This window comes from Thecamonas trahens (genome assembly GCF_000142905.1).
Source record: "Thecamonas trahens ATCC 50062 unplaced genomic scaffold supercont1.31, whole genome shotgun sequence".
NCBI lineage: Eukaryota > Apusomonadida > Apusomonadidae > Thecamonas > Thecamonas trahens.
Genome location: NW_013657649.1, coordinates 163,093 through 176,203, shown reverse-complemented (window position 1 = coordinate 176,203; position 13,111 = coordinate 163,093). Strand labels below are relative to the sequence as shown.

The 13,111-nt window shown below is 62.8% G+C and overlaps 3 protein-coding genes across 3 annotated transcripts; 1 reads left to right on the top strand and 2 right to left on the bottom strand.

The window, feature by feature from the left end:
- Positions 1-130: 130 nt before the first annotated feature.
- AMSG_07154 (inosine-5-monophosphate dehydrogenase) lies at positions 131-1,503 on the bottom strand (the record flags this gene model as incomplete). Its single annotated transcript, XM_013901158.1, has 2 exons — positions 131-421; positions 484-1,503. 2 exons carry the CDS (start codon positions 1,501-1,503, stop codon positions 131-133), a joined length of 1,311 nt encoding a protein of 436 aa, XP_013756612.1.
- A 1,136-nt stretch (positions 1,504-2,639) lies between these two features.
- AMSG_12048 (uncharacterized protein) lies at positions 2,640-10,045 on the top strand. The gene is made up of 4 exons (XM_013901222.1): positions 2,640-2,882; positions 3,011-5,203; positions 5,430-6,933; positions 7,360-10,045. The coding sequence occupies exons 1-4, from the start codon at positions 2,673-2,675 to the stop codon at positions 9,399-9,401; spliced, it is 5,949 nt and encodes a 1,982-aa protein (XP_013756676.1). The 5' UTR covers positions 2,640-2,672; the 3' UTR covers positions 9,402-10,045.
- Positions 9,511-13,052, bottom strand: AMSG_07150 (uncharacterized protein; the record flags this gene model as incomplete). The annotated part of the gene is made up of 2 exons (XM_013901157.1): positions 9,511-9,561; positions 9,606-13,052. 2 exons carry the CDS (start codon positions 13,050-13,052, stop codon positions 9,511-9,513), a joined length of 3,498 nt encoding a protein of 1,165 aa, XP_013756611.1.
- Positions 13,053-13,111: the final 59 nt, after the last annotated feature.

Here is a 13,111-nt window from a genome sequence, read left to right as displayed (position 1 = left end):
GGGGGGGGAGGGGGGAGGCTGACGGGCGGCGGGCGGCGAGAGGGGCATGGAGCAGTAGGTGGCTTGGGCGAATGGTTGGAGGAGGATGATGATTATTGGGTGGGGAAAGTAGTTGCTGCTGCGATTACGATTACTGATGGATGCGAGGGAACGACTCGGCGGCATAGTTGGAGGTGACCTTGATGAACTCGGCCTTGCGCTGGAGCTCCTCGATGGTGCGGGCGCCACCGTAGGTCATGCCGGAGCGGAGGCCGCCAAGGAGGTTGTCGAGCAGATCCTGGGCCGAGCCCGAGACACGGGTGGTAAAGTCGACGCCCTCGGGGACAGTGCCCTTCTTGACGCCACCAAAGTAGTCGGACTGGAAGTGCTCCGAGGCCTGGCCGCGATAAAGGGCGAAAACGTCGTACTTAAACGGCATGTCCTCAGGCGGGTCTTGCCGAGCTCAAAGGCGTAGGTCCGGCCCTGGTGCTCGATGTTAGTGACCGTTCCGACCTTGACCGGATGAACGACGTCAAAGTCCGAGTCGGTGTTGAGGCGGATGTACTTTGGCGCGGCCGATTCAAAGGTCTTGGCAAAGAGGTTGCCCATCATGCAGGACGTTGCGCCTGCAGCGAGGGCAAGGACAACGTCACGTGAGTTGCGGATGCCGCCGTCGGCAATGAACGGAACTCGCATTTCGCGAGCGACCTTGGCGATCTGGTGGATAGCAGTGAACTGCGGGACGCCAAAGCCGGTGACAATGCGGGTGGAGCAGGCGGCACCACAGCCGACGCCGACGCGGATGACGTGAGCACCAGCCTCGACGAGGTCCTGGTAGCCAAGCGGCGTGCAGACCGAGCCGGCGATGATTTGCTTGTCCGGGTATTCGTCGCGGATGTGCTTGATAAAGTCGATCATGGTCGAGGTGTGGCCGTGGGCGACGTCGATGCAGACGCCGACCGCGCCCGCGTCAAAGCATGGGCCCAGGTTGTCGACGTCGTTAAAGCCGGCCGAGATAAAGACGTTGCCGGCAAACTGGCGCGACCACGCGACTTGCGTCTCCAGATCGGTGAACCGGTGCATGATGGGCATGCCGCCGTTGGCGATGAGGACCTCGGCGAGCTCGGGGCCCATAACGGTGTCCATGTTCGAGGCGACGAGCGGCATCCCGATGGTGGTGTTGCGAGTGAACCAGGTCTCGAGCGACGGCTCGGTCCGCGAGGTCAGGCTCGAGTACTTGGGCACCAGCGCCACGTCGTCAAAGGTGTATCCCTCGAGCAGCGTCTGGCCCGAGTCGACAGGCATCTTCCGGGCCTCGATCTCCTCGTCGGTCGTCTTCCAATCAGCCCGACCCACACCATACTCAGGCCCCAGCATCGCCGACGATGAGCCGGCGCGCCCACCTGCACGAGACACACCAGCACTAGCAGCATAGCCACCAGCCGCCGCTGTCAGACCGGCACCACTTGCGGCCGAGACGGTGACAGAGCCACCAGCCGCCAGGCCGACACGTAGAGCATTCATTCCAGAGACACGCAGCATGAGCAAGGGGAGGGGAAGGGGAGAGAGGGAGTAGTTGGACGCCTGAGAGAGGGGTGAGGGGAGGGGAGGAAAGGGGGGGGGAGGCAAGTAAGCGAGCACAGGGGCTCTCTGTCGTGCACTGCGATTTGGAGACATTGCCGACGAGTTTTGTGGCCAACGCCAACGCCATGCTGCACGGGGGGGCGAGAGGAAGGTTGCTTCGAAATGACGCGCAGATTGAGGAAGGGAGAGGGGGGGGAGGGAGGGAGGGATCAGGGACTGATCAAGGTAGTGTAGAAAGGATAGTGTTATTCAAGGTCATCGATGTGGTGGTAGATGGGATGTAGACGATGATGGGGAGGGAGGGGTGGCCGGCCTACACTGGATCCTGCTGTCTTGGCAACTGGAGTGCTGACCGGATGCACGACGGACTCGTGGCGATGCCTGCAATCACTTCATTGTCTGCAATGAGATGCCATCACTGGAGAAACTGCCACGCTACACTAGGCTACCTGGTAAAGACCTTCTCATCAGCCATCATACCGCCGCGACGTGATTCTGGGTGCAGACGAGAAAGGCGAACGCGTTGTTACAGGCTACGCTCGTGCGATGGCGCTATTCGATAGCATTCCTTCCCAACACTCTCGGTTGCCTGCCGAGTGGTCACTCTGCTAGCTCGATGGCTTGAGACATTTGCTCGCATTTTAATCCGCTGCCATCTTATTGCCAGCACATTGTGGTGATTGGCACGGTGGCCCCGCGTGTACATGAGCTGCCGCCGACGCTCGCGGCACATGTCGGCTGAGCAACGAGGAGCGATTGGGCATCGAGAGCTTTGTTGGCGTCAACGGTGTTACTTGTGGAGGAGCGGGAACCCTCCCATTCAACCATTCGATGACGATGCGCGATGACGGCGATGGTTGCCTTCGGGGTGCCCAGCTCTTTCCTCGATCTCGGGTGCTTGCGAGCGCGCTGTCAGTGACTGGTAGCCGTGCCGGCAACCGACAACCGGCAGGACTGAACAGCGACATTCGTTCCTTTTTGACAGGTCGCCCACGGCCAGCCGAGGCAGCAGGCAGCAGTAGCGACAACAACAACAACAGCAGCAGCAGCAGCAGCACAAGGGAGTACACCCCACTCAAACTCCTCAGGTGAATACCACATAAGGAGACATGGCAACGAGTGAACTTCTTGAGAACGCAGCTGTGAGCGTGCCTACGTCTGCAGCGTCTGTGTACAAGGACGAGTGCATCTACTGCTTCCACTCGCCGCTGAACGAGAATGGCCTCTTTGTCTCTCTCTCCTCCTTCCACGGCCTGTGCCGGAGGCATGTCGAGGCCTATGCCGCACGGACCAACGAGCAACTGTACTTGCACATTAAGGTACGATTAATGCGTAGAGTTGGACGGTTGATGTGTGGAGGTGGTGCTCCTCAGTTTTGGCTGTACCCGTGGCTCTCTCACATGATGGCACTCACTCGCACCTAATACCCACCACCCCACACACGAAGATGACCGAACGCGCGCCGAAGGACGAGCCGGCTCCGATGGAGGAAGAGAAGGTGGCGCCGACAAAGATGGCCCTTGGGGTCGAGGGTGGGTTCCAGCTGGTGAAGACCGAGTACGACTATGACTACGCCATCGCTGTCCTGCCCGCGCTGGAGATGCTGGCCCTGGACATGGTGCCGGCACGGGTCCGTGAGGCTGCCGACGCAGTCATTGTTGCCGAATCAGCGTCGTTTGTCGACGACGTGGCGGCATGGGAGGGTGAGAACATCAAGGTCTCGGACCACGCCGAGTCGCTGGTCCAGCTCGATAACGGGGTCAAGATCCCGCCCTCGGGCTGGAAGTGCGCCATGTGCGACCTGACGACCAACCTCTGGCTCAACCTCTCCGACGGCACCATCCTCTGCGGGCGCAAGAACTGGGACGGTTCTGGTGGAAACGGGCATGCCCTCGAGTACTACCAGCAGACCGGCTACCCGCTGGCAGTCAAGCTCGGAACTATCACCGCAGAGGGCGGCGACGTGTACTCGTACGCCGAAGATGACTCGGTCAAGGACCCGCTCCTTGCCACTCACATGGCGCACTTTGGCATCAACGTTGCCATGCTCGAGAAGACCGAGAAGACCGTGTCCGAGATGGAGGTCGACCTCAACCGCAACTACGAGTTTTCGCGCATCACCGAGTCTGGCGAGGATCTTGTCTCGCTCTTTGGCCCGGGCTTTACCGGCATGGTCAACATCGGCAACTCGTGCTATTTTAACTCGCTCATGCAGGTCCTCTTTGCTCTTCCCGAGTTCCGCGCCCGCTTTGCGGCGACGCCGGCCGTCGACGCTGTCTTTGTCGCTACACCGCCGCACGAGGTCGTCTCCTCTCTCCACGCCCAGCTCGCCAAGCTCGGCGCCGGCCTCCTCTCCGGCGACTACTCGCAGCCCAAGCCTGCGCCGCTCCCGCCGGGCGCCGACCCGCCCGAGACGCCCAAGTTCGTCCAAGACGGCATCCGCCCACGCATGCTCAAGTACCTCCTTGGTCGTGGCCACGCCGAGTTTTCCACCAAGGCCCAGCAGGACGTCGAAGAGTACTTCCGCCACGTGATCACTGTTCTTGAGCGTGCTGATCACGCCGCGGGCACCTCCGATGCCGACCTGACCCACCTCTTTAAGGTTACCCTCGAGGACCGCTACCAGTGTTCGGCTTCGTCGGCCGTCCGCTACGAGGACCGCGAGGACGTCGTACTCTCCATCAACATCCCCATGGATGCCGCCACCAACGCTGACGCCGTCGCCGAGTATGAAGCCCGCAAGGCCGCCGCCGCCGCCTCTGGCGCCAAGCCTGAGGGCGAGCCGGTCTCGGCCGCCATCCCCTTTGACGCCTGCCTCAGCCACACCTTTGCCCCGTCGTCGCTCGACGGCTTCTACTCGTCGGCCATCGGCGCCCGCACCACCGCCTCTGTCACCACCAAGATCAAGACCTTCCCCAAGTACCTCATGGTCCAGATGCGCAAGTTCTCGGTCTCGGCCGACTGGCGCCCGATCAAGCTTGACGTCTCCATCCCGCTCCCGCTCGACCTCGACCTCGAGGCCGCTGTCGGCCGCGGTACCGGCATCGCCGACGGCGAGACGCCGCTCCCGGAGGAGGCAGCCCCCGAGCCCGAGGCCGACCCGGCCGTCGTTGCCCAGCTTGTCTCCATGGGCTTCTCCGAGAACGCCTGCAAGAAGGCCGTCATCCTCACTGGCAACGCCGGTGCCGAGGCCGCCTCCAACTGGATCTTTGCCCACATGGACGATGCCGACCTCAACGAGCCGTACGTTGCCCCGGGCGCCGCTTCGGCCGCATCCGCCGTTGCCGTCTCCGAGGACGCCATCGCTATGGTCTCCGCCATGGGCTTTGATCGTGACCAGGCCGTCGTCGCCCTCCAGCAGACCGACGGCAACGTCGAGCGTGCCATTGAGTGGATCTTTTCTCACCCCAACGGCCTTGAGGACGCGCCCGCAAGCACCGCCGCCGCCGCTCCGGTCTCCGATGGCCGCGGCATCTACACTCTCCGTGCCATCATCTCCCACGTCGGCTCTTCCACCCGTGCTGGTCACTACGTCTGCCACATCCGCAAGGATGGTGCCTTCTCGTTCTTCAACGACGAGCTTGTCGCCATCTCCAAGAACCCCCCGCTTGACCTCGGCTATGTCTACCTCTACGAGCGGGTCGATGCCGCGAGCGATGCCTAACACATACACACACACAGTCTGTACCGGAACAATTCCTTGCAATGCGCAGGCGACAAGCCACGCCCGAGCCGAACGCACCTTCCATTGGTGGCCAGGAGCAGCTACAGCTGGCACACGCCACACTTCACCACTTCCCGCGATGGCCACCTCCACACCTCGGCCACCTTATCTGCTGCCACACGGACGTGAGACATGGAACCAGTCTGTCCAGGTCCTCCAGTCCATGGCTGACCTCTCGTCGGTCGAAGCTCTGGTCGCTGCCATGGTCGACCTCACCCGTCTCTCGGATCCACTGGAACAGCTGCCAGTGGCGGCCGATGATGCCAGTCCAGACACACCTCTCCGTCTACCGGGCCTTGAGGGTGCTCTACATGCTGCCGATGAGCTTCTGGATGGCTTTGACTTTTTCGGCACTGTCCTCCCGTCCATGATCGCAAGCATCCTCGCCCTCCCAACCCTCATTCCCGATCCGAATCTTCCGGCTCTCTCTCAGGATCAGCCCGAAACTCTCCGGTTGTCACGCGCTGGTGCGCGAGCAGTTCTGGCTGCTGCCTTTCTCGGCATGACCGCAGCTTACGAGCGCATCAATGAGACGTTTATGGCGAAACGACAGCGGATCAGAGTTGCAACTGTTGTCTCGGACGACGACAATGACAACGACGCTGATGATGGTGCTGGAGATGGTGACGATGGCTCCTGGGTTGGTGGCATGTTTGGCTCGCTCTCGTTTGCTGCCGTCATGGCGTCGGGATCGCTGGGAGTGGGCATGCAGCGCGTCCTCTGTATGCTTGCTTACTTTCATCACACGGTCGGCGTCGAGCTCGAGGGCAAGCTGGAGATCTGCCGTCGGGTGCTGAACGAGCTCCCGCCGATCGACTGGGCCACGTCCGAGGCTCGTCTGACTGACGTGGACGTGGCCCTCAACCATGATATCAAGATCGAAGACGTGGCGCATGCGGGCAAGCACATCGACTTTGCCAACCGCCATCTCCATATCGGGTGCATCATTCCATCGGCCACGCAAGAGGAAGTCTTGTTCTCAATTCGGCCTGAGCTCTTTCTCGCCCTTCTCGCCACCGAGTCGCTGCTTCCGCACGAGGCTGTGGTCATTCGCGGCGCGCCGCTCTTTGCCCGGTACTCTGGCTATCTGCACAGCTTCCGCTACGCCGGGCCGGGCGTTGGTGCCGGCTCGGCTGCCGCGGATCCGACCGAGATTGTCGCTATCGATGCCATCGTCGCGCACTCGGTCGGCCAGCAGCTTCGCGCCTCGTGGTTTCAACGCGACCTCAACAAGGCATACCTCGGTTTCTCAGGCTTTTTGTTGAACGAACCTCTTTCATCTCCGCTCCCTGCCGACGGCTGGGACCCCGCGCTGATCTCGACCGGTATGTGGGGGTGCGGCGTGTTTATGTGCAACCCGACCATCAAGTTCTGTCAGCAGCTAATGGCCGCCGCTGTTGCTGGTTGCCGGCTTGTCTATTCCACCTTTGGCAAGGCTGAGACAGCCAGATCGCATGCGGCTCTCTTTGCTGCGCTTGTGGCCGCAGACGCCTCTGTCGGCCAGCTCTACCGTATTCTGCAGGAGCGTGATGCGGCGCGGTGCGACCCCCTGGATGCCTACATTATCAGGATTGTCTCTGGTGAGTCTGATGAGGGCTTTGCCGAGTATGGCACCCGGCGCGGCTTTGGCTGGGGTGCTGACGTCCGTGTCCTGGCCCCGTAGTCGCCGTCCCTGCACCCGAAACCAGCGATATTAATGCTGAACACTTTCTCCCGCTGCCATCAGCTCGGCCCTCCCTCCCTTTCCCTCTCCCTCTCTACAAAGGTGATCAATGGAGAGCAATGATCAGAGTCAGATGGACAAGATTGAAGCCGCGATGACGCCGATGACAGAGTGTCACTCCAATCCGTCGCCAGTCCGCTCAGCTGACACGCGATCACAGCAAAGAGGCACTCTCCCCCCCCGTCCTCCCTCCCCCCCTCCCCCTCCCTCCCCCCCTCTCCGCTTTCCCTCCCCCCTCCCTTCTTCCTCCTCCATCCCTTCTCTCCCCCCACCACCCCCATCCCCTCCCTTCTCCCAACCATGGAAGTCACCGCCCTTGGCCGCGAGCCCCCGGACTGTGGCGGGGGAGCCGGAGGCGGCTCCTTCCTTGTCCGCCTTGCCACCGACGAGTCGCACAACCACTGGGCGAGTCTGCTGGTGGACCTCCCACTGGAGCTGGGCGGACTGCGGTGCTTCACCCCGTCGCCCCTTGCCAGCACAACCCGTACTACTGGTTATGCTGGTAACAATGCTGGTGTGGTCAAGCCGCAGCCGGATGCGCCTCTTCCGCATGTCCGTCCCAAGTATCGTCTCCCGGCTCTCGACGCTTTGCCTGATGTCCATGCTCTCGATGCCGTTCTCATCTCCTCGCCTGCTGCGATGACTGCCCTCCCCTATCTGGTCGCTCACATGGGTTTTGCCGGCAAGGTCCTTGCTACTGCTGCTGCTGCTGACTTTGGCGCTATTCTCCTCCGCGCGCTTGTCCGCGAACACGAAGCCGCCGGCTGGGACTCAGCTCCTCCGGCCGATTTCGCCCACCCGGCTTGGGCCGACCTCCTCCCGCAAGACGCGCAAGCCTGGCGGAGTCTCTACTCACTGCGCGATGTCGAGGTGGCGCTTGATGCCATCGAACGCGTCTCATACGGCCAAATCGTCCACCTCCAGCCCGGACTCACTGCTCTCGCCGCTCCGTCGGGCCTCGCCCTCGGTGCTTGCTGCTGGAGCCTCGAGAGCCTGCAACACAAGGTGGTCTATCTGGCCGGCGCTTCCGCTGCCACCGGATGCGCTCCTACTCCGCTGGACCTCGCGCCATTGCTCGGGCCCGACGTTGTCATCGTTTCCAACACTGCGCCCGGCCCGCACAACGCGCCTGTGCTGCCGCAGCCGTCCGACTCGATCACGGCGCTTTGCTCGGTCATTGGCGCCACCGTCTCGTCTGGTGGAACCGTCATTATTCCAGTCGATCCCGTCGGCGCCGTCTTTGACCTCATCGAGACCGTCACCGCTTTTCTCGCCTCGCTCTCACTCCACACCGTCTCGCAGCTCTTCATCTCGCCGCTGGCCAAGGAAGCGCTCTCACACGCCAACATTGCCTCAGAGTGGCTTGCACCTGAGCTTCGTGACAAAGCGTTTGTGCCAACACCGCCGTTTTGCTTCTCGTCGCTCCTTGCGTCGCGGCATCTTGCCCACTACCGCTCACTCGAGCAGGCCATTGCGCTCTCGCCGTTCAGCTTTGATCCCGATGCTCCGCGCGAGCCCAAGATCCTCTGGGTTTCATCGCCACACCTCCGTGCTGGTCCGGCGGCCCAGGCTCTCGCGCTCTACGCCAACTCGACACGCTCCTCGCTCGTCATCACCCAGCCGCTCGACGAGACTGCTTTCGACGAGCTTCTGGCCCCGTTCCACCCGCTCGCGCTCAGGGTTGTCCATGCGCCCATCGAGCACCGGCTAGACGCTCCGCGCCTTGCCCAAGTCCTCACTCACCTTTCTCCGGGCGCGATCGTGGCCTCATCGGCACTCGGACTCGCGTCGTCGCTGCCTGCTCTTGCGCCGACCCTAGCTAGCATTCCGGTTCACGAGCTCGACGACGCCGGCGCCCCGCCGCCTCTCGCTGCCACCATCCATCTTGCTGCTGGCTTTGACAAAGTCGTTGTCCCGCACGAGCTTGCCGCTACCTCGGCCAAACCGCTCACCTTTCACGCCACCGCTGCGCTCCCGGTCACAGCTGCGCTAGTCCCGGATGCGACCCGATCTGCGTTCTACCGGCTGCAGCTGCCCGACTCGGGAGCTGACCCGTTCCAGCCGCTCGGCATCCTCTACGCCGTCCCCACCGCCACCCAGCTCGTGGAAGCGCTGCATGCGGCAGGCATCCACGACGCAAGCTTGCTTCTCCCGGACACAGGCTCTGGTCTTGTGCCCATGGACGTGGCTGGCTCGTCGACGACGCCCGCAGTCAAGGCTGAGACACCGGCTGCCGCCCGGCTCGGCTTGCCGTGTATCATCATCCCGTCGCTTGCTGGCTCGCAGCTCGTTGTCGGCCCCACTCATCTGCAGGTCAAGGCTGGTTCGCCCGACGCGCACTCGCGCATCGCCGCTGTCCTGCACGCGATGGACTCGTTCAAGGTCCTCTGAAAGCCTTTATGTGTTGTCGGCAAGCGCCTCGAAAAGGGTGGCGAAAATGGCACTCTGGCCAGTCACGCCGTGGACGAGCTGCGCACACTTGGAGTTGGTCCGCAGCAGCTCAAAGAAAGCGTGGACCCGCCAGTAGGTACGGCCCTGCCGCGCCCGCCCCCTGTCTGAGACGAGGACGCGATTGGCAAGGAGATATAGCTTGACAAAGTAGCCCGACGCCGTGATGTGGCCGGTGATGAGTGAACCCGAGCCGACACCGTTGGCGTCGACAAGGAGCACCTCGAGGAGGTCAAGACACCCGACAACGACCGCAGTCGGCGAGTCGGGGCCAAGCAGGTCCAGAAACGCCACCAGCGTCCCGTTGCCCACCAACGCTCCGAGAACCCGGCACTCGTCACGGGTCGCAATCTCCGCCAGCATCGCCCATCCGAGCGAGGCCGTCAGCGAGGAGCTTGCTGCGCACCATGTGTACAGTCGCTGGAAAAAGACCTTGGACGTCGTCAGGAGCTCAAATATGCCCGGGCAGGTGAGGAAGCCTTGCAGACACATCATCATGTTTCCGCGGACAAGCTCGTTGATCCGTGGCGGGTCCTGCCGCTTCGACGTCCGCAGCGATTTGGTGATAAATTCCGACACGACAAGCACTTCGGTCGGGGTGACTACAAGGACGCCGTCGCGCGCCGATCCGCGAGCTGATCCACCGGCGTCACCAAGCGCAATCATCCCGTGCTGCGCCGCCGCGTATGTGACCTTGACCAGAAAAGCCGAGAGGTTGATCGACGCCTGTGTCTCGCGCCCAAGCGAGAGCACCACCCCGCGCAGCATGCGGCCAAATACCGGGCCGAGGAGCCAGGCAAACTTGAGCTTGAGCGAAGGGGCAACAAGAGAAGACGATGTTCCGCCGTTGATAGCCTTGGCCTTGGCCTTGGCTTTGGCCTTGGCAGCCTTGGCTTTAGCCTTGGCTTTAGCCTTGGCCTTGGCTTTGGCTTTGGCAGCTTTGGCGGCTTTGGCGCGGGCCTTGGCCTTTGCCTTGGCGCGGGCCTTGGCAGCTTTGGCACGAGCCTTTGCCGCCTTTGCCGGCGACATGCCCCTTGACGACGACATCGACTCGGAGATCGACTGCGAGTCCGAGCTCGAGCCGGAGATCAGAGCGGGGTCCAGGCTAGAGCTCGAGCTCGACTCGGTGCTTGACGAAGAAGACGACGCCCGGTTGCGCCCAGACCGTTTGCCGCGCCCGCCGAGCCGCCCGCTGCTCCGGGAGAAGAGTGAGTGCAGCGCCGGCGAGAAGACGAGCTGCGACGGCGAAAATGCAGGCGTCGCCAGCCGCGAGATCACGTGCGGCGTGTGGAGGACAGCATCAAAGACCGAGTGTGCGAGAACCGCCGGCATCGCCGGGCGATGGACGGCCACAATCGGATTGAACGTCAGGCTCGTCCACAGCAAATCGTCTGAGAACGAGGCTGCCAGCGCTGGCGCCCATCCACTGGCAAGGAGCAGATCGACGAGCATCCGTGTCAGCTTGAGCTTATGCGAGCGCTTGGCCGTAACCACCAGCTCGTGGAGTGCGTCGAGAAGCCCGTTGTCTTTCGATAGCACAAATCGCATGACCGCCACGTTGTTGTTGGCGAGGAGCAGTCGCTTGAGGACAAAGAAGGCAAGATGTGCCGTCTCGCGCGATCGTGATGCCAGGCCCTTGAGCATGAGTGTAGGGAGGAGGGTGCGCTTGGACGAGATAAACCGCGACATGTACGAGTTGAGGCCTTCCCTTACTTTCCGCGAGAGCGGGAGAAAGCCGTCCGACTCGTCGGTTTGCTCCATCTTGCGAACATAGTACTCGGCGAGGACAAGCCGGACAATGCGCTCTTCCGACTCGTGGACCACCCGCTCGAGGAGATGCGCTAGAACTTCCTCGGAGATCTCCAGCACCGGAACAGATGTGCCGTTGAGGTATGTCATGGTCACCGCCAGCCAGTACCACTGGTCGAGGTTTGACGGGCCACGCTTCTTTGGCTCGAGGATGTGAAAGAGCAGACTGTGGCCGTGCTCCTCGTCGCAGGCCACTCGGGTGATGACTGTGGCGATCTTGGCGCGGAGCAGGGGCGAGACAGACTCGGCAAAGGCCCGAAGGAGGGTGACAATCGAGTCGGTGGTGAGCGCGTGGATGATCCGCACCCAGTGAGTGTCGCCACTAGCAGACATCGTCGTGTCGCCGTTCATCCGTGCGGCAGCCTCAGCGGCTGCACGCGACGAGGCCGAGCCTACTTCAACCTTGGACATCGACCTGAGCATCCGCTTGCGGCGGTCGGCTGCAGACGATGCCATAAACTCGAGAAACACGTCGAGATGTGTTGGAAGAGCCAAGAGCTCCAGCAGGGTCGAGTCGTCTGGCGGCGAGGTCTTGAGCAAGACTGAGTCCATAATCTCCATTTGATGAACTTGGATCTGAAGCGGGAAGACTGGATACGCCCACGAGTTGAGCATGGCATGGCGCGACTCGGAACTGACCAGAATGAGCTTTTCCTGCGTGAGCGAGACCCGGCCGCGGAGAAGATGACCGGTCTGATGGGTCTCGTTGGCCGACGACGATAGCGCCACCGAGAGTGAGGCCTCCGACCGCGAGCGCAGCTCGTTGAGCTTGTCGATGGCGTACGGCAGCTCGAGGACAGCAGGGCCGCCCGAAGCGCCGCTCTTGCGAACTGGCGCATCAGAGCTTCGCGGGAGGCCCCACCATCGGAGGCCAAACAGTGCCGACGACGGAAGAGTGTGCAGCGACGCACCGGACCGGCCCCGTCCGCGGGTTAGCGCGGCGGCGTTGGCTGCCGCCCTTTCCGTAGCGCGCTTGATCGCTGCCGTCTGCGTCGCCGACAGCTCGCGATACTCGCCGGCGGCGGTGTAGCGCATGCCCGGGATGGTGCGGACCGGACTGCGGATGGGGACCAGGCGCGGGATGTGCAATGGAGCGTGATACATGCCGTGCTCATCCATACGGGTCCGGGCCCTCATCAACAGCACGTCGACGACTTGCTCCAGCGCGACCGGCGACTGAACGCTGGCGCGCAGCGCTGCAGCCGACGCCCGCTCCGACGATGGGCGCTCATGTTCGACACGTGCAAGAAGCGAGGCTTCTGAGAACGGGCGGATCGGATCGCCACGAGCCTGCGCCGCAGTTTTGGCAGAGCTCTCGCTAGTGTGAATAAATGGCGAGATGGTAGCATCGGCCGAGCCGCGCAGCGAGCCGGGGACGGCGGCGGAGACTCGAACGTTCTCCAGCGCCGGACGCTTTCGCGACTGCGGAACAAGGCCAAGATCCTGGGCAGAGCTCCGATCAAAGGCCGCGGCTGTGTAGCTGGCGGCGGCAGGAGCGGCATCAGCTGTGGCGTCTGCCCACTGCCGCAGAGCGGCGACATAGCTCTCGTACGAGTTGAAGCGCGATGGCAACGGCTTGGGCGGGAGGGTGCGGAGGCGGGCGAGATCAGAAGCCATTCCGATGGGGTCAGGGCGTTCGGCTGTCGGCGAGGCAGTGACAAGAACGTGTGGAAGGTGCTGAGCACTCGGGTCGTGGTGGGCGTACAGAGCCTTGGCCCGCAGAGCCCACACCGTCAGCGCCGCCGCGTACTCGGTGTAGCTCGAGTACGCCACAGGGTCGGGCATACCGCATGCTGCCGCTGCCAGAGCAGACGGAAGGGAGCCTGGCATGCGGCAGCAGGTCG

Excerpts from the sequence above, each read along its gene's own strand:
- AMSG_12048 (XM_013901222.1), top strand. The coding sequence starts at position 2,673 with ATGGCAACGAGTGAACTTCTTGAGAACGCAGCTGTGAGCGTGCCTACG. Across the intron at positions 2,883-3,010 it reads AACTGTACTTGCACATTAAG|ATGACCGAACGCGCGCCGAA; the intron begins GTACGATTAATG and ends CCACACACGAAG. Across the intron at positions 5,204-5,429 it reads ATGTCTACCTCTACGAGCGG|TCTGTCCAGGTCCTCCAGTC; the intron begins GTCGATGCCGCG and ends ACATGGAACCAG.